This window comes from Danio aesculapii, chromosome 10, assembly GCF_903798145.1.
Source record: "Danio aesculapii chromosome 10, fDanAes4.1, whole genome shotgun sequence".
Taxonomy (NCBI): domain Eukaryota; kingdom Metazoa; phylum Chordata; class Actinopteri; order Cypriniformes; family Danionidae; genus Danio; species Danio aesculapii.
Genome location: NC_079444.1, coordinates 29551487 through 29573346, shown reverse-complemented (window position 1 = coordinate 29573346; position 21860 = coordinate 29551487). Strand labels below are relative to the sequence as shown.

The 21860-nt window shown below is 34.6% G+C and overlaps 1 protein-coding gene across 13 annotated transcripts in view; it reads right to left on the bottom strand.

Moving 5' to 3' along the window:
• dlg2 (discs, large homolog 2 (Drosophila)) overlaps positions 1 to 21860 on the bottom strand; it is a 420832-nt gene that overhangs the window by 134335 nt on the left and 264637 nt on the right. For all 13 annotated transcript variants that reach the window (XM_056466770.1, XM_056466773.1, XM_056466772.1 and 10 more), the window contains one exon: positions 5095 to 5145. In XM_056466770.1, coding sequence (XP_056322745.1) covers positions 5095 to 5145 — 51 coding nt within the window. The remainder of the gene's footprint in view (positions 1 to 5094; positions 5146 to 21860) is intronic.

Genomic DNA, 21860 nt, shown 5'->3' with positions numbered 1-21860 from the left:
AACTAAAATAAAAAAGTAAATCTTTTTACAGTGATTTATTTAATAGTAATTTGTGGAAAAAATCTAAATAGCACAACCACACACACAAAAATAAAACTGAGCCAAAAAACAGAAGCGTAACAGTATATTTGTCAGAGAGGAACTTTTCTACCTATGACTCAGTGTTTACAGTTTGGCACGGCTTGTGCATCTGAGCATTACAAACCAACAAATCCAAAAAAGTGTGCGCTAGAGCCACATTTACCATCTAAAAGATATAAATAGAGTAACAGGCTAATATTTTGAAGTGACGTGTTTATGACTAAACTCCCCAAGGTGCTTCCTCTGTATAATACACAGACCTTTAAGCTTTAAACTAAGTGTATTCTGAAGAAAAAAATCGTTGCTGATTAGAGATCTTGCTATTTTAGGAAGACAGATCTATCATATGTACATGCACAGTCTTACAATATGCAATACCAGGGATGGTTTTCAATTGAGAGAAAGATATACAGTTGAAGTCACAATTATTCCCAAATACTTCCCAAACGATGATTAAAAGACAAATTTATTTTTCACAGTATTTCCTATAATATTTTTTTCTTCTGGATAAATTTGGATTTGTTTTATTAATTTTATTAATAATTAATAATTTATTAATAAAAGCATTTTTTTTTAATATTGTCAATAGTATTAGCTCTTTTTTCCCCCATTTGTTTACAGCAGGGGTTTCTAAAATTTTCAGCCTGCAACCCCCAACATAACAATGCCAGTGACTCGCAACGCCCACGTCTTCAAATGTAATGGCAGTGTAGCCTACTTTTAGAAAGTCATTTTTAACAATAAAATGAAAATATGACAAAGCAATGTCTCTTTTAATTTTTACATAACAGACATTAAAATATAAATATGTACATTAAAATATGTATATGACCGTCATCTTCACTGTATGCATATTTATAACAAAACAGAGCCTAATAACTGCCTCCTTTCACTTTCATTGAAAAATTTGAAACATTAGGCTCACTCTGTGGTTTTAGCAATATGTGCTTAATGTCAGGCTATATGGACACAATGTTATCGGAAATAGGAATGTATAGGAAATGCATGGTGAAATACGAAATAGCCATCTTTTTTGCTGAATATAATAATCGGTAAGCTATCATTTTAATATTCAATAAGTATTAAGTCCAATATAAGTATAAAGTACAATAAGTTTATACAATATAGGAAATAAAGGCGAGCAATCGGTCAAACATGCGGAATCATGTGTGTGGTTACATAAATTATGTATTAACTTATCTTTGCGCGTAGCCATAACACTTTAGTGGCATGACACGCTTTCCTGGCATATCTATTTGAAAACAACTGTTCAAAATGCTCAAGCGCACTGTGAGTTACATGGCGAACAGACCGCTCAGCTTCATACTTTGTATTTAGGGAATGCATATTTTACTCTGGTCCAAAAAGAAAAAACAAAACAATAATACCAAACAATTTTGTAATATAGTTGATTAAAAGACAGCAGCTCTTGACTACATTTGTTCTCTTTAAAAGGGAAATACTTTGTAGATTTACATTAGACAAATACAGTTTTTGTTATTTGTTTAGTCTTATTTTTATTTATTCATTGTTTTGTCATTTATTTTCAGTGTAAAATTATTACTTACTGCATGTTTTAATGTCAAAAACGTTTTTTCACTTAAGTCCAAGGAAAATTAGTTTTTTTATTATTGTTTTGTGCTGTATTATTTGGTTACTGAGCAGCAATAAACAATACTTTAAAATATAAGAAGTTTTCATGCATGCACTGTAAAACCCAACAGTCAACTTTATCAAATGAAATGAGTGTAGTTAACTCAAAATCTACTGAAAGTTAATTGTACTCATTTGAAAAGAGTTTTGAATTCAGTGTTGAAGGTAATGAGTTAATTAAATACCTCAACTTACTTCAACTTAAACAGATTAAGTTCACAGTACTCATATAGTTTTTTTTTTAACTCAAATTGTTTGTAGCAATCGGTTTCCTCAAATGGTTTGAGTTGCCTTAACTTATTGGTTTTACATTACTCAGATGGTTTGAGTTCATTTATTAGGTTTTACTGTGCTCAAATTTCTTTATTTACTCAAATGGATTAGGTTCACAGTACTCAATAGGATTAGTTTTTGAACTTAAATGGTTTGTAACAACTGGTTTCCTCAAATAGTTTGAGTTCCCTTAACTTTTTTGGTTTTACAGTGTGTGATTTCCTAAACTAGTAAAGTTTTTAAATTAATTAATGAATAATAATCGTGAAAACTGTGAAACCATGATTATTCCTCAAACTATAATCGTACAAACAAAATCTATAATCGCTGTGTCCCTATTATACAATGATGTACCTAATTACCCCAACTTACCTAGTTGACCTAACTAACCTAGTTAAGCCTTCAAATAGCACTTTAAGCTGAACACTATTTTGAAAAACATCTAGTAAAATATGATGTACTGCATCATGGCAAAGATAAAAAGGAAAAATAAATCATTTATTAGAAATGAGTTATTAAAACTATAATGTTTAGAAATGTCTTGAAAAAAATATTTTCGTTCAACAGAAATTGGGGAAAAAAATATACAGGGAGGCTAACAATTCTGACTTCAACTGTACAAGAGTAACAATAAGAGACTGGGCCCTTGCAGCAGAGTTATCGTCTTGGTTTGTATCCAATTTTAAAGCTTGTAATCTTAGTGGATTCTGCAGAAAGCCCAGAACATATACTCTCAGCTCTCGTTCTCCAGGGTCGGACAAATCTGTGCTCCCTCTGGTCTAGTTGACCTTTGCTATTGTCCGTGCTCTGTGTCTAGTCATGTGGATCCGATTGCAGCTGCCAGAATGTCATCCGCAGCCGTCTAATTCTCTCCGTTTCTCTCACACTGCCTCTACTGTGCACCCCAGGCTTTCACTTGCAAATAAAGCACATCCAGTGGCCCAATTAAGAGTGTCCTGTGATTTCTAAATTCTAAATTAAAGCTTCAGTAAGACTTTCCGTTATTCTCAGCCGATGAAGACACCAACATCCAATTAGAATCTATTCGGCTTTAATGAGTTTGACCATTTAAAGGTGCAGATGACAAAATACGCAGGACATGGTTTCGAATGTTGACATACATTGATGATAATGCAGTTCTGTGGGTTTCGTCTATCCAATCTTATCTTTATTTTGTATATTCTATTGGATTCAATTCAGGTGATTGGCTAGGCCATTTTACAGCTTGATTTTCTTTCTCTGAAACCATTTGAGAGCTTCCTTGGTTGCGTTTTGGATCACTATCTTGCTGAAGTGACTACTCTGGTTTCATCTTTATCATCCTGCTAATGTAGATGGTGGACTGAAGCAGGGAATAGTAATTTACAATAACAAAGGGCAGAGGGTTGCTGAATAACTACTGAGAGATTTCAGCTGCTGTCTGAGCTTTCACTGCCTTTCTACACCTTCCTTTTTTTATGTGTTCAATACTTTTTTCAGTGTCATTTAATTTTATTACACGTAACTTGGTTTTAAACTAATTAGATTTGTCTTCTTTTTATATATGGATAACTTTGGTTATCAACATCTGGTGAAAATTTTAAATTTCAGCACCTTTAGAAATATATTTTCTGAGAAAAATGGTGCTGTGTTGAATACTTATTTCCCCCACTGTGTATATATAATATACAGTCAAGGCCAAAATTATTCATACACCTGGCAAATTCTGCCTTAAGGTTTTTGTTTAAAGCTGAGGAAAATCTTTTTGCCACAACGATGCCTCTTGTACATCTTTTAGGAGAAGCCCATGTCATTTCTGGTCAAAAAAAAACTTGCTGGTTGAACAAAAGTATCTTTAAGCAAGAATTTGGTATGAGAAATTTGGGCTTGATTGTATGAATTTACATATTTTAGATTAGGATCAGTAGTTAAATTCAGTTTTTGCTAAAATTGATCATTCTTTTGGTAAAACTTTATTTTGATGTCCATTTGTGCATTAGTAGACTGTCTGCTTAATATCTGTTGACATTGTTCCTTCAACAGACATTTAACTGATAAGAAACTTTGCTAGTACTTGTAACCCTAACCCCAACCCTAAACCCAACACTAACCCCAACCTAACAGTCTACTTATAATCTAATGAGAATTAGTTGCAATGTAATTTAAATTCAATAAACAGTCCATCAAAATAAAGTGACCATTGTTTTAAAGGTAAAACTAAAATAATGCATTACAATAATTAATATAAAATGCTCAAGTATATATTATAATAAAATTCATTCATTAGACCTAACACAATTAAATTAAAGTAAAAATCGAGTATATTCATAAAATTATTACTACAAGTTAAATTGTGAAATATTTTAATTACATTAAGATTAAATAGCTGCTTGTTTGTTATAATATATTTTTAAAATGTAATTTATTCCAGTGATGACAAAACTGAATTCAGCATTCTCACTCCTCCAGTCTTCATTGTGGCATGATTGTTTCAAAAACAGTGTAAAAAAGCTGATTTTGTACTCAAGAAACATTTCTTATTATTTCTGATGATCTATTTCTTATGATATCGTCTTAATATCAACGTGATAATTGATCATTAAAAACAGATGAGTATAGTTTTGTAAAAACAGTAATATATTTATTGCAAATTGAATTTTCTAAGCATAAACTGGGTAGAATGGCAGTATAAACGCCATCAAATGAATTAATATAATGAAAAACACATTCAAATACTGAGTGATAATAATATAGTAATTTGAATATAGTAATTTGAAGAGTTTTAGATCAAACAAAGCTTTGACAAGGCATTTTGCTGAAATTTTGATCAGGCAAATTCCTTTTCCTAGATCTTTCTGAACACTAGTCGAATCTAAAAATGAATTCAATCCAATCATCTCATATATAAAGGCCAAGTTTGTTTTGTGACTGGTCATGTTTGATGCTTACATTTGAAGATCATGCTCACAGGCTAAGCTATGAATGATTGGATTACCAGGCGGAAGAGTCCACACAAGCAGAAAATATGACATGCGCTTAATATGTGCCTACGGATACAGCAAATATGTATGGATGCATGCTATGTGAAAGAGAGAGAGAGACACTTACCCGCTCTAATGTAATCTCTTCAAATTCATATTCAATTTCTGTTCCATTTACCTATTGGAGAGGGAAAAAAATAAAATCCCATTAGATCTGTTTGGAGATGCAATTCAAAGAGGGTGTTAATCATTTAACCGTCACATGAAATATACAACTGTGCCACAGTAGCTATCTTTCCATCCATTTTTTTTAATGCACATTTTGGAATACCACATAAAAATTGTTTAAAAGGAAATGGCAAGGTGCACGTAAATTTAGAAAATGTGCACAACTGAGTACAGTTACTGTAGAAAAATGTTAGTGATTTTAACAGATACATTTTTTTAAATGCTACGGTATCATCAGGAAGAGACTTTGTTTTGTGATTTAGTTCTCTTTGACTCATTGGATGGAAAGCTGCATTATATGCAAACGTTTCATGCGATATCACAGATGTTTTCACACTGCGTGACTGAGGTAGCGTTCCGTCACTGCTGTGTTTACACTGCAAAAGGACTAGACAAAGGGGGTTTCACACTTTAAAATAGGAAGAATCAGTGACAACTTTGTCTGGGTTCGCAAACTACAGTACGTCTCACAACCAAACACACACACGAGAATTGACATGGAAACAAAGCAAGGCCACATAGTATATCTTTTATTATCAACTACAACGAAAAATAAGCCTTTACTGGGGTAGAAAATCTGCCTGGCTTTTGATGGGAATTAGCTATTTCTCCTCAATATTTTTTATTTTTCAACTCGGTTGTGGTATTGATCAGATGACAGCCACTTGTTTACAGCCACTTAAGGTAAAAAGAATTGAGTAAATTCAATGAATCATCTTTGAATAATTTTTTTCAGTGTGCTCTCTCATTGGCTGTAGGTGATCGCTGATGTTGTTTTCAATCAGAACACATTTTACACTGCGTGATTTGAATTGCCAACAGCTCCAGATATTTAGCATGCCAAATATCTGACTAGTGTCTGCGACTTATCGGCGAATCTCTCAGATCATGTCTTTGATAGTTCATGCGTGATTGTTACTCATGTGAACGAGCACTGATTTGCCTGCGATTTCTCAAAACCTGTCGGCGAGTCAAAATTGGGGCTAAAATCATGGAGTCTGAACTTGGCATTAGTGCAAAGAATAGGTTATTTTCATTGCATTTAAAGTGAAATAACTGAACATAAACATAGGAGCTGAGAAAAACGCAAATTCTAGAAGTAAATCTCAGAAGGTACTTCAAGGTTTTTACATATGAAGGCTTCATATATTACACTCCAAATTTAAACAAAAATGCTGCTTGGTAACAACACTTTAAAATGAGCCAACACAACACAATTGTGGGCCGCAGCCCTACAGAGTTTAGTTCCAGCCCTGCTTCAACACGCCTATCTGTAGATTTCAAACAAGACTGAAGGACTCAATTAGTTTGATCAGGTGTGTTTAATTAGGGTTGAAACTAAACTGTGAAGAGCTGTGGCCCTCCAGGAACTGAGTTTGACACCTGTGGTCTAGTCAATGTTTAATTCCCAGGATGCTTTGACTGGGATTGGATTTCGAGGGGAAAATGCCAACTGGCGCAGCCGGGACTCGAACCAGCAACCTTCTTGCTGTGAGGCAACAGTGCTAACCACTGAGCCACCACGCTGCCCCTGTAAGAATTTCATCTATTTTAGGAGATTCTGATGAGTTTCAATTAAGGTTTTGAGTTTTGATTCACTCAATGAGAACTGCTAATGGCAGTTCTGAGATCAGTCTGCTTTTACTTTCCCATTCCATATGTTCCACATAAAAACTACAAATGTCATTATGTAGTAGTTATGTTTGATCCGTAATATTTCACAGAAAAAAATGGTCATCCAAATTAATGATTACGAGTAATTGTCTCAAAAAGAGTAAACTGTGCTGATGTTAAATGAGATGAATCAAAATAAATGCTAATTGAACTCTGGTTAAAACTGCTATTGGATTCCATTTGCCTAAATTAAGTTGAAATAACATGTGATGATTAAATATTAAGTCATATTAACACAAGTGATTTATTTTTTAATTGTATCCTAAAGAAGTCAAACAACTTAAACCTTAAACTTAAAAACATCACCATTCAGCTTATTCTCCTTGAAAGAGACAGGAATGGGCATTTTCAAGATTGAGCCTCATATTATTCAGCTCACCGCGTCGGTTGTAATTGTCTAAATCTGAGTCTGGACACTGAAATCCATAATCATTTACCTGCGCGTACAATGGGACAGGCCTCTGGGGCAGACATGCTGAATCAAGCAGCCCTTTAAGCATGAGTTCATAGCCAGAAATGACATTGAAAGGCAACCAATCCAATTTCAAGTTCGAATTGGAGTGAGGGTCATCTTTGTGCTTGATTAGAGATGTTCATCTTAATTATTCTTTAATAAGCGAAGCTAAAGTAATGGCCACATGGCGCTCTAATACGTGTTTAAAGAGCTTTTCAAAAACCAGCATGGCCGCTCTCGTGTTCATGATTTCAGCACATACAAACATGCCCCTCCTTCCACCAATCAGAAGGTGAATAAGAGCATGTCTAAAGTCACACCATCAAACTGCTTGACTCTAAATAACAGCTGGTCCAAATGTTTAAATGATTATACATGTACATAATGTATTTAATTGACTCCAGTGTTGTCAGATGATCATTCAAAAATCATTTTAATATGCTGATTTTGGTCAAAAACATTATAAAAACTGTAAACAGATGCTAAATTAAAATTTTTTTTTTCAAAGTATGTAAAATTGTAATGGATGTATTATATGAGAGAGCTGCTGTAGCTTTATTTACCAAACAAGTGGCTCTAATTGGACTTTGATGATTCTGTCTGGCCCTGGTTAGGTAAACCTCATTATATATATATATATATATATATATATATATTATATCTATATATATATATATATACATATACATATATATATATATATATATACTAGATATATTATATATAATATATATATATATATATTATATATATATATATATATATATATATATATATCTATCATATCTATAATATACATATATATATATATAATATACATTATATAATATATACATATATCTATACTATACATATATATACATATATATATATATATATATATATTATATATATATATATATATACTATATAGATGATATAATATATATATATATATATATATATATATAATTATATATACATATATACTATATATTATATATATAATATACATATATATATATACTATATATACATTATATACATACATATATAATATAGATATATACATATATACATATTATATATACATATAATATATATACATATATATATATACATATATATATATACATATATACATATATATATATACAGATACATATATAATATATATATATAATAGATATATATATAATATATATATATTATATATATATATATTAATATAATATTTTTTTATATATATGATAATTACCTACAATACTGTTGCAGAAATGTGTTGCTTATATAATTTCTTATTAAATGCATTACTGTACACTGTAGCATACAGTCCGGAGGTGAAATTCCATTGTTACCCCTAAAAAGGTCTGGGTTCATTCTACATGAGTTTATGACACCTGGTGCCAGCGAGTATACCAGTGGAAGTCACTCGGTGACATCTTATTTATCAAGATACTGGCCAGGACCAGCCTGTCCCATCTTCAAAGACATTCCAAAGAAAAACCACCTCAATCCTGGGACCCACACACCCAAAGACACACACTATTAAAATGGACTTTTAGCTTTGGAAATCTCAAAATTCAGCCCAAAGTTCATGAAATGTGTTTGTAACCCATGTATTCTCTTCCTTAATTTCTCTCTTAATTCTTACACATGTATATGCCCTTTTCAAGACATTAGAAAAACTAAGAATGCATGAATTATCATTCATTCATTCATTTTCTTTTCGGCTTAGTCCCTTTATTAATCTGGGGTCGCCACAGCCGCCAACTGATCCAGCATATATTTGTTTTACGCAGCGGATGCCCTTCCAGCCGTAACTCATCACTGGGAAACCCATACACACTCATTCACACACATACATACACTATGGACAATTTAGCCTACCCAATTCACCTATACCGCATGTCTTTGGACTGTGGGGGAAACCAGAGCACCCGGAGGAAACCCACGCAAACGCAGGGAGAACATGCAAACTCCACACAGATACGCCAACTGACCCAGCCAAGGCTCGAACCAGCACTACCTATTGCGCCACTGCGTTGCCTGCATGAATAATGTTTTATGTGTTTCTAAAATCGTCATGTATGGTGTCATTCTTCTCCATACATAATTCTACAGCTCATGATCTAGGACAGTGTATCTCAACCACGTTCCTGGAGGACCACCAGCTCTGCACATTTTCCCTGTCTCTTTAACCAAGCACACCTGATTCAGATCATCAGCCCATTAGCAGAGAATGAAAGATCTGTAATGAGTGTGACAAGGAGACATCCAAAACATGTAGTGTTGGTGGTCTTCCAGGAACATGGCTGAGAAACACTGATCTAGGACACAGGATGATAACTTGGATGCTTGGTGTATTTTAAAACATGAGTTAAAGTTTTGTCTGTCTGTCTTGTGATGGTACAGAGCAGCGAGGAGGAACAAGGAAAGTTTCCTACGCAACTTTTCCTGATATTGGTCAGTCAGGAGAGACTGGGAGTTACCTGATCAATACCTTTAAATACCTGTTACATCCCCACATCAACGCAGAAGGTCCCCAATACAAAGTAAGGCCCGTTTCTGTACGTCTTGACTCGTCCACGTTTCATATTATAACGTAGTTTAAAGTTTGTGCCATGCGTATCCTCCAATCTGCGCAGCCAACTGTGTGCAAACAACAAGAATTCATCTTCCAAGCATCAGAGAAAGCTTACGGGAAGAGAGAGAAAGACCCAGAAAAACAGGTATTAGTCATGCGTTTACACTGTGGCTTTTTAAGGTGTTTACATACTTGGTGGTTCTTAAAGGGCCACAAACCCCCCGTCTCACCAGGGTGTTTTCACACCTCTAGTTTGGAAAAAGTGAGGAAAGTGGGTGTGTCTAGCTCTGTTTAGGTGGGAGTGTCGGGTGAGGGAAAGAGGGCAGGTTTTGCATAAAAATGGTAGTTGCCATTGGGCACTCGCAGATTTTCAGAGGCAAAACAAACACACAGACGCAGGGGAGAAAGACAGTGACTGTGTTTACATGGACATCAGTAATCGAATTATTTGCCAAATTCTTAATTTGTCGACTTTAACTGCAGTTTGGCACTTTCACTTTCATTCAGAAATATTTCATGCATGCCCCCCATGACAAACGAGATATTGGATGCTAGAATGAACTGCTGGAGAGTGTAGTTTTAATGGAATGTTTGATACTGCACGACCAATGGCTGAAAAAAAAATCCTCCGCATTTCTCTATACCTTAGATGCACTCGGTATGTAGCGTCAGAAAGCCACGTGTGTATAGACTATCCTGTCACAAAATGAGGCGAAAATCCTATACGATGGTAATAGTTTGATTAAGCTGTTTACATGTTTACATTCAGAGAGCAGCATTTACAGCGGATCTTTCAGTCTATAATATTGTCCTATAATATTACAGTGATATTAACATACTGTAAACTTAGTAACTAAATCATTTTGACTAAGGTATGTCTTTAAAAACTGAAAGTACTGCTGCGGATACTAACTTTGCCATCTGAATGAACAAACAAAGAGCACTGAACACACACTAACAAAATCTGTAGAGACACGACAATCAACACAAACTGGGACCGTGTCATTTGTAAAAGGAGATGAGTGGCAAATCCAGATTTCATCATTTCCAGATGCGAAAAGCTCTCAGGTAAAAAAAAATTTCTTACAAACGTATTTCTGTCACGTGCATTGTAATCCACACGTGAGTCCAGCTGTGCTCTCATAGCAGGAAAATGAAAACAAAACCTTTGTTGCAGCACATTAATAAACGCAACACTGACGACCAATGTCTTTAAATTCTTGTTCTTCCACTTTTTTTTGCAACACAACATGGTGTCTCTCTGTCGTCAGAACACATTAACAGGTAAAAACTGTTTTCGAAGCTATATCATGCATATTAATGTAATTGCACCTCGTTCACAATAGAGCGCACTGATTGGTTTGAACCAAGTCTTTCTCATGAATTAATGCTGCACACTCAGAGACGTCACGATGCACTCGCAGGTACAGACGTCCACTCTCCACGCCTGAATACATGCAAGCATCTAATCACAGTGACGCAGCTTCAAAAATTAGTTTCAAACTGGAAGAAAGAATTTGCTCAACATAACACAAAAACAACCAATTTTCACTTTTTCGTGAAATATTTGTGTCCTAATAGTGTTTATAGTCAACATCTCAAAAATGTGTTTTGGTGTTTTGTGACCCTTTATAAGTAGTGTGGGACTGAGTTACATTTGCCCTTCTTTTATCTAAACTCTTTTTTTGTTGTTATGTTTTGTACGTTTGTTCGTTATATGTTAGACTAGTCAATAAATCATGCTATAACCACGTTGGATTGTCACTTTAATGGTAAAAGATCCTTGCTACCAGCTTATTAAGTTTACTAAAACTTCTAAAATATTAATCTACTTCACAAGAAGCTACAATTCCCTTTCTAAATAAATAGAGATCGCTCAGACAAGCAGGCGAAGTCATTGTTATATTTGGTAAATTAACTATTAGTTAATTCTGAATGTTCATAATTAATAAAATCTTGTTATTATTGATCATTAATGTTCATAAATTCAGCTGATTTTGCTACAACACTCAGTTTGTTAATATTTGTACTAAATAGAAGTACTCACTGACAACCAACATCATTTCACAGGTGCTGTCCAGAGAGATGATTGCAAACAAGGACATTTTATGAAGTGCTGGATAATAAGGCAGCCCTGGCATTTACAGTGAGTGTGCATGTTTCACATTTTGACTTTTTTTCCCCCCTCCCTCACTAACAGGAGTATTTCAGACAGCTGGAGAAAGAGAAACAGTCATTCGTGGCTAATTGAAACCCAGTGAACAAGCTCGTTTCTGCCTCAGCTGTTCAGCAGAGAAAGAGAGAGAGAGAAAGAGAAACATAGATGAACACTGTCTCACTGCTTTCCTCAGAGCGACATGACCTTTCATTTACAGCATCTACACCTGCTCTTCAACATGAGGACCAAGCAGATGTCAAAAAGCGAGTCTCACTCTGCTACTTTTCCCATTTTAGTTCAGTTGTTGAATTCTCGCTGAAGGGTTTCGCTCATGCAGGAGGATTTTGGAACGTATTCGGTCAGCTGGTTCAGAATCGGCACCAGGATAGAATAGAACATTTTGAATGGGGAACACATTTTTTACTTTACCAAAATTACAAGATAAATAAATAAATTAGTGATTTGGTTCTATCTTCGACTATAAAGTCAAGCCCAAAATGATTCATTCCCCAGGTAAATTCTGACTCTATTCAACTAGCAGGTTTTTTTTTTTTGACCAAAAATGTCACAAGCTTCTCCCAAAATATAATAAGGCAATGTACAAGAGTGATGTTTGAATCTTTAAAGGATGCTTGGTGATCTAAATCCATTGCGGAAGAAAGTAATTCCTCATACAAAAGGATTTTTTAAACCCTCCGCGTTTGATTTCATTTTTTATATACACTATAATGCTGTTTAACTGTTGTATAAATCCATCATCACACTCGTTGCATGCCGCCATTTTTATAACTTGCAATGAGTCTGTTACAGCGCTGTGTAGGAATTTTGGCCTACCCATCTTTGCAGAATTTTTGTAATTCAGCCATACTGGAGAGTTTAAGCATGAACCACCTCTTTAAGGTCATGCCACAGCATCTCAATTAAATTCAGGTCAGGACTTTGACTAGGCCACTTCAACACCTTAATTTTGCTTTTCTTCAGACATTCAGAAGTGGGCTTGCTGATGTGCCTTGGATAATTGTCCAGCTGCAGAACCCAAGTTCGCTTCAGCTTGAGGTCACTAACAAATGGCCAGACATTCTCCTTCAGAATATTTTGGTGTACAGCGGAATTCATGGCTCCATTTATCACAGCAAGTCTTCCAGGTCCTGAAGCAGAAAAGCAGCCCCAGGCTATCACACTACCACAACCATATTTTACTGTTGGTATTTTGTTCTTTTTCTGAAATGTGGTGTTAATGTAACGCCACACATAATGGGACACACACACACACCATCAAAACAGTTAAAATTTTGTCTCGTCAGTCTACGGAGTATTTTCCCAAAAGTCTTGGGGACCATTAAAATGTTTTCTGGCAAAACTGAGAAAAGCCTTTATGTTCTTTATGCTCAGCAGGGGTTTTTATTTAGAATTCTGCGTGCAAACCATTTTTGCCCAGTCTTTTTCTTATAGTAGAGTCATGAACACTCACCTTAACAGAGAAAAGTGAGGTCTAAAGTTCTTTGGATATTGTTGTGGGGTTATTTGTGACCTCGTGGATGAGTTGTTACTGCACTCTTGGAGTATATTTGGTCGGACAACCACTCCTGGGAAGGTTCTCCACTGTTCTATGTTTTTGCCATTTGTAGTTAATGGCACTCACTGTGGTTTGCTGAAATCCCAAAGCTTTACAAAATGGCTTTATAGCCTTTTCCAGACTGGTCGATCTCAATTATTTTCTTTCCCCATTGTTTCTTTGGTTCTCAACATGATGTCTAGGTTTTGAGGATCTTTTGGTCTACTTCACTTTGTCAGACAGGTCCTATTTAAATGATTTCTTTATTGTGAACAGGTGTGGCAGTAATCAGGGCTGGGTTTGGAAAATTTACCTCAGGTATGATAAACCAGAGTTACGTTAACAATGTTAAATACAAACCTTCATTTAAAAACTGCATTTGATTTACTTGTTATCTTTGACTAATATAAACATTTGTTTGATGTTCTGGAATATTAAAGTGTGACAAACATGGTAAAAAATAAGAAATCAGTAAGGGACAAATACTTTTTCACATCACTGTATATATAAATAGAATAACAACATATACATATGGAAAACAACACGCATAAAATTCCAATATTTAAAGCAAGCAACATAATAAACCAATTGATGGACATGATCAAAACTCTGTATTATAGTGGCTGTATAGAGATTACAGCATTCAACACTTGTCAACGTGGTTCAAAATTTTTTTTTTCCCCAGGACAAAAATTGATGTTGTTCAATAGTGTTAGGACCTTTTAGGAACTTTAATGAAAGGATTTGATCCACTTCAAATGTTGACCACTGTATATTATCACTAGCACCACAGAAAAAAAGAAAAGTCCACATTGCAGATGACAAATTCACAACTGCTGAAATAGCTTCACAATTAATATAATGAAACAGTCTGATCAAATACAACATCTGATGTGGCCACATAGTTCACTGTGGGAGGCAGAATGTTATATCTTGGCAGTGCACACAAGTGCTTCTGGTTGATGTTAACTAATCAGAGCAGCAGAAGCAGAGTCGCTTCTCCTCAGTTTCACCAACAGCTCTTCGGAAAACCCTCTCAAAGCTCACAGGCCTGAATAAGACTACAAACACAATGAGAGTGATAACTGGTGGATGTGATAATTGATGGATGAGCCAATAAGAAACCAATAAGACAGAGATAATGAGTTCATTAACTGTGATGGTGCTCATCAGAACACAACAAGACTGCTTATTAGTTTACTTCAGACAAGACACTGCAGGAGAACAGGGTGAAAGAGATAATAGTTATTACCATATTTCCATAGTTTATTGGTTACATTAAGAATTGCAAACTTTTCTACTCTGTATTTGGCTTAACATTATTTCTTTTTTTTCTCTACACAGCAATCTTTTTACTTCTGTTATTATAGAACAAGTCTACCTGGGTGGGGGGTGAGGATTCGGGGGATTGTTTTATGATTTAGTCATATGTTGTATGCTTTCTATATTAAACAAAAACTGAAATAATAATAAAAAAGAAACAAAAATAAATAAAAAACTTTTCTGTATTACACATTTTCTAAAATGCTATGCTGAAATATGCAAATGAGGTTTGCTTTTATTCTAATCAAATATGGACAAGTTTATTAATTTACTCATTGGCTATTTTAATAGGTACGCCTTAGTAGCAGGTTGGACACCCTTTTGCCTTCAGAACTGCCTTAATCCTTTATGGCATAGATTCAAAAAGTTGCTGGAAATATTCCTCAGATATTTTGGTCCATATTGACATGATAGCATCATGTAGATGCTACAGATTTGTCGGCTTCACATCCATGATGCGAATCTCCCGTTCCTCCACATCCCAAAGGTGCTCTGTTGGATTGAGATCTGGTGACTGTGGTGGCGATTTGAGTGTATTTCTAGCTATTTCAAGTTGAATGTTCAAAAGTTGAATGTTCCCCCCCAAGGATATTTGATGAATTTCTTTTCATCACCACATAATCCAGAAAATACTGCACAAATAACAGCTGCAAAAATGGTAAATAATCAGGCAAATTATATACAAACAAATCTGTCGGCAATACAGTAACACTACAATAAAATCTGGATATGAATAAAATGTTGATGTGTGGTGTAAGTGTTGCTAAAATAAGATATATAAGTGCAAGTAAAAAAAGATAATTTAAATCGGCAGGCACGCATTGATAAAGTGATATAAAAACTCTTAAAAATCTACTTTGAAGGTTTCTTTCCATTAGAGTAAAAAAAAAAAAACACTTTATGAAAAGCCCAAAATTGACAGGTGCATGGGAATGGTGTTTTTGCCTTTAGTGTCTCGACTTAAGTCACTTTTTTCTTAACTTTTTCTTGAGGTCAGGAAAAACATGGCCTTTCTATCTTCCCCCTGAAGAAATGACCCAATTACTAGGGCTTGAGTGGCATTAGCATTCTGAGCCACATGGTGTTGCAAATGTGAGTCGCTGGGGAGCGAGTGAGAGAGAGTGAATGAGTGAGAGAGAGAGAGAGAGAGAGAGAGAGAGAGAGAGAGAGAGAGAGAGAGAGAGAGAGAGAGCAGCTGCATTGAGGAAGGTGGGAGGGAAGTTCAATATGAAGCATCCGGGGTGTAAAAGCTCACATTAAACTGGTGAGTCACTGCAAATGTAGCAACAAACAAGCTCGTGAATGAATGCGTATACTGTATGGCAAGCCATTTTAACATTTTATTGAAAATACATACTATTCATTTTCGTTCAGTTACTATGTTTTTATATTAAGTACTGGTACCTATTCAGTAGCTACTTGTGTTTTTTCTGTAGTAAAAAAAAAAGCTGAAAAGAAAATATTTGACTAGTATCTATGAATAAGTAACAGAAAATAATAAAAACTACTGCTGTTTAACCCTCTGATGCATGCAATCACACCGGTGTGATTACATTGTTCAGTTTGTCACATGACAAGCTGTTAAATTCAAATCTGCTTTACCACAATAGCTTCTGCTGAGGTAGAGAAAGATGCACCTCATTTATGGTAAATCCCAATTTATCAGTGTTTTCAAAACAATTAAGTTCATTTGAGGTTTCAAACATTTCAATACACATAAGTACATGCAAAACATAACATTTCTGGTTTGTAAAATACATGCTGATATCTATATGGAATAATAACTATTATTTTTAAACTTAATAGGATGATGTGCTTTATGCATATCAGAAAAACACTGATTAGGTTCCTAGAACGTTTACTCAATTCTTCTCCCAATTAAACGACCACTTACTTTCATGTATTTTTGGAGTTGATGAATTAACATGCTGTAAATCCAGCAGCTTTAATCTCTCCACTACATCACCCACTGCCCATCACCCATAATAGATCAAATCATAAGACTGTTATTAAGCTGTTTAAACAAAGAAAAACATGTTCTTACACATATTTAGGAATCAGAATATCAGATACTTCACGACATAATTGGACATTTGTCAATATGTTGTGTCAATATTTATAAAAAATCTAACAAAATACAATGTATACTGGATTTAAACTTGTTACTTTGAAGTGATGTGTTCTAAATAATAATCACATTTTAAAACTCATGTCGGACGGTCAAGGCAGTATTTAAATCATATTTGGGAAAAGGTTAATGAATGCTTACAAGTAAAATTAAAAATTATACTAATCACTATTGGAATAGAAATAGATGATACCAAAAACAGAATAGAGGTCAAAATCCAATATTTAATTTCTCATTGACTGAACCCAATAGAGCCCAATAGTGGTAACTACAGAATATTTAGTAGTCATTATTAAAATAAGTACTAGTATACGTTTGACAGGAATTTATTATTTATTTAATGTATTATTATTTAATATAGTATTTATTATTAAAATTACTAAATTTAGTAAAATTACTGTTTAGCTGTGCCTTTATTGAATGAGTACTGTGCTACGTCGGACAGATCGCACTATTATGTTTTTCTCTTCTTTTTCATTTTTTTATAACCTGTTTTAACACATTTGATCTGTTTATCAGTTTTTTTATCATTTGTTTTTTATTTTTTATTTTTTATTCCTGTTTATGTAAAGCACTTTGAATTGCCACTGTGAATAAAATGTGCTATATAAATAAACTTGCCTTGCCTTACTATTATTTAATAAATAAGAACTAGTTATGTAGTGCATAAACACTAGTACATCACACATATCCATTGACAGATAATGATTAAGTAGCTTTTAATGGAAAAGATAGTATTGAAAAAAATGGTTTTAGTTGCATGAGAACATTAAATGTCAAAATGGCTTGCCATAATGTATGATTCGCCTCAGTACATTCGTCAAGGCGTGTCCATTATGACTGGACATTATCAAGCTTTGATAGTACTTTGCCTCTTCTGTTTTGGCTGATCTGGGATGCCACATTTTTACGCCCATCAAGGTGATTTAGCTTGAATATCCCTTAAGCCATGTCATAATAAGATGCGCTTTTCCTCAAACACCCACGTGGACTAATTAGCATTGCAAACAAACCAATATCGTTTCTGACAAGCTAATGGGAACAAAGGAACTGTTAAAAGTAGCTAGAAGCGGTTATTTTGGATATTAGTTCTTAAAAATTCTTCAGTAATTCTGTCGCCCCCTTGCTTCGTGCTTGTCCTACTGTAACTCATCTTTGTTCCCTTTACAGTTACAAAGACAAGGGTTTGTAATTAATAATACTTAACCAGAATTATTGCCAGTTCTAAAACTACGCAACTGTTAGTTGGGACTTGTGGTGCCTGTTGAATATTTACAGTTTATAAACATTTTAATTGCAATATACTAACAACATATTAAAACTATTGGGGTAATTTTGTCTATATTCTTAATATGTAGTAGTATAAAGATATAGTATACACTACCTGACAAAACTCTTGTCACCTATCCAAGTTTTAGGAACAACAAATAATAATTTAACTTTTAGTTGATGATTTGGTATCAGAAGTGGCTTATTTGAAAGGCAAAGGCCTCTAGATTACGCTTATTTTACCAAAATAAAATATGATCTTGTCTTGATTATCAATTATTTAATTAGGACAGTAAGGCCTGACTTTGCTTAGACTAAAGTCTTGGCACTTAACAGAAATAATGTACAGTATAAAATATAAAGTCAAAGTAAAATGGTGCAGTGGAAAAAGACTTAATATTGTGTAGGACTGCATCCATACATCTCTGCAATGACTCAAATAACTTATTAATAAAGTCATCTGGAATGGCAAAGAAAGCTTTCCTGCAGGACTCCCAGAGTTCATCAACATTCTTTGGATTCATCTTCAATGCCTCCTTCTCCATATTACCCCAGACATGCTCAATAATGTTTATGTCTGGTGACTGGGCTGGCCAATCCTGGAGCACCTTGACCTTATTTGCTTTTAAGAATTTTGATGTGGAGGCTGAAGTATGAAAAGGGGATCTGTCCTGCTGAAGAATTTGCCCTCTCCAGTGGTTTGTAATGTAATGAGCAGCACAAATGTCTTGAAACCTCAGGCTACTGATATTGCCATCCACTCTGCAGATCTCTCGCATTCCCACATACCGAATGTAATCACAAACCATAATTTTTCCTTCACCAAACTTGACTGATTTCTATGAGAATCTTGGGTCCATGCAGGTTGCATTAGGTATTCTGCTGTATTTGTGATGATTGAGATGCAGTTCAACAGATGACTCATCTGAAAAATCTACCTTCTGCCACTCTTCCAAATGGTCAACTAGAAGTCAAGTTATTATTTGTTGCTCTTAGAACTGGGATTGACGAAAATACTTTTGTCAGGTAGTGTATATTTATACTACTTTAAGAATAAAGATATACTGTAAGTATATAGCTATAAGATATATGGTAAAAAACAATTTAACTTTCAATACTGTGCATTAGTGCCAGTCTACATTTTCAGCTGCACTAGTACTAGAAATATTTTTTTTTCCAGATTCATTTTAGTCTTTTTTTTTCTTTTTTTTTTAAGCAATGAACCAAAACAACTAAACACAAACTGTGTTTTGAAAGAAATATATGAAAATGGCTATTTGCTGCACCCTTCGTGGGTAATGTATATTAGTCTGCTCAAACGATTGTTTTTAAAATTAAGTTTAATTAACGTGAATAGATTATTATTTTTTATTTTATTTTGACATTCAGCATTAGACTACTAAAAGTTTTTCACACATCAAATTAAACATGCCAAATTTTACTAACGTCGACAGCTTATAACATCTTTTAGAAGCATCAACAGATGGAAACACTACTTTTCTCATGACACCAAGGAAAATTCTTTGTCTTTTAAGCTTGATTAGCAACTAGCCTTGACACTTCCTTGATAAACAGCACAAAGCCCACACAGCATTAACCTGAGGCGAATCTGCACACTAAAGCAACTGAGGTTTCTTTTAATAAAGTGAACAGATGACACTGTGCTGGGTGAGCGAATGTGTGTGTGTGTGTGTACGATAAATGTATCTCATGAATATGCATAATGAGCTTGATTCTGTCTTTTCCTGTTGGTTTTTCTGCAGCGCTTAATTCTTTCTCTACGCAGTTGTGTCAGGTCACTCAAGCCCCGTTCAGATTACACTATTTTTCCAGATTTCGGCATGATTTGCTTGACGTAGGGTATCGTGGGGATAGGTGTCGAGATGCAAGATTCAATAGTTTCTTCTCATGTAGTGTGCCATAGTGCACAACAAGCAATGTCATGTCTGTCATCCACAACAAGTTCTATCACATGGGTAACACTGATCAATAGGAGCACATAATATCTTAAAATGGAAAAATAAAAGAGAGAGGACTGCTTCCATGAAATGCAAGAAAGCTATTTGGAGATATGACAACAGTACAGTTGTATAACCAGCAAATCAGACAATTACAGAGACTTTTATAACTTATGCAGCTTCTAAATGACAGAATGCTGTCATAGATGCCAGAACATTACTGATTGTGAAGCAACATGTATAGTCTATGATATTTGGTAGCAATGAAATGTCGAGATTTGATAAAAAATGCATAATCTGACACCGTAGCCACATTTCCACTGTTGGGCCAGTGTGAGCCAGGGTTTTTATCAGGCCTGGGCCAGGCCAATCGTCTGGGAGGTTGAGCAGTGAGGCCTAAATCATGTCGCGTTTCTACTGTCAGGCCAATAACTCGCATCGCGGTACGCAAACCCCGCCCCAGAACGCCCCATGAATCAAACGTCACACAACCTAACCCAGTTCAGCAGAAATCAGGCAGATAAAGCACACCATCGCATCATCACAAAATGATTAAAATAGAGACAACCGAAACAAGCAATTACTATATTATATGTCTTTACGCATAGGCCTATGTGTTTTCATTCATTATATTCATTTACTCGCTGACCAACAGTTGGTATGGTACACTGAGTGGTCTCGCCAGTAGCCTATAGCTTATTTTTATCTAGATCTATGACACTACAAAAGCGGACATGTAATTTGTAAAGTTTTATGTCTTTCTGTTGTATTAATATTTTGTATTATCTCCAAAATAAAGAATGAAAGAAGCCGCTCGCGGTAACGACAGAGCTGTGAAGCAAGTGCTGTTTCGCCTGGTCTCTGACACAAATAAACATGTATCTAAACGCGCATGTTTCATGCACAAACACACCTTTTAAATGTGACAAAAAATCTCGACAACTGAAAGTTACTGGCTGCTGTGTCTTTAATATGGTGTAAAGATTAATAAATATCACTTTAACTAATAAATATCACATTAATTTATCAGCAAATAAATATCACTTATTAAATTAAAGCTACTTTAAATATTATTTTATGCAACAGCCTTAAATTTAAAAAGAATACATAAGGGCAATCTTAAGCAAAAGACCCCTAGCCTATTGACCTTATTCTTCAATGCGGAAGTGCGCTCGTTTTTGTGATTGTTTAAATATTTCCGATTCAGTCGCCTGTGGGAGAAATGACTAGGAATAATAAACGGCAGAAAACGGTCAAACTACTTGCTCTACAAACAAGTGTTTGCATGACTATACAGACAAAATAGAATAATATAATAAGAAAATGTCAGTTTGCAACATTAAGTAGCATAACAAACTGTTTTTAACCACTAAAAATTAATGGAAATGAATGAGACCGGAATTCTCGAGCCAAAATGATACAAATGTCTGCGCCCACTCGTACGCGGAGAATAAGGTGAATAAGGGGTTTTATGGAATGTCTTAAACTGACCAGTAGCTGTTTCTTCTTTCCCTTATTTGTTTATTTTTTTGTGCGTGATGGGAAAACTAATGTAATGACAGCGGCACACCACCTTGCAA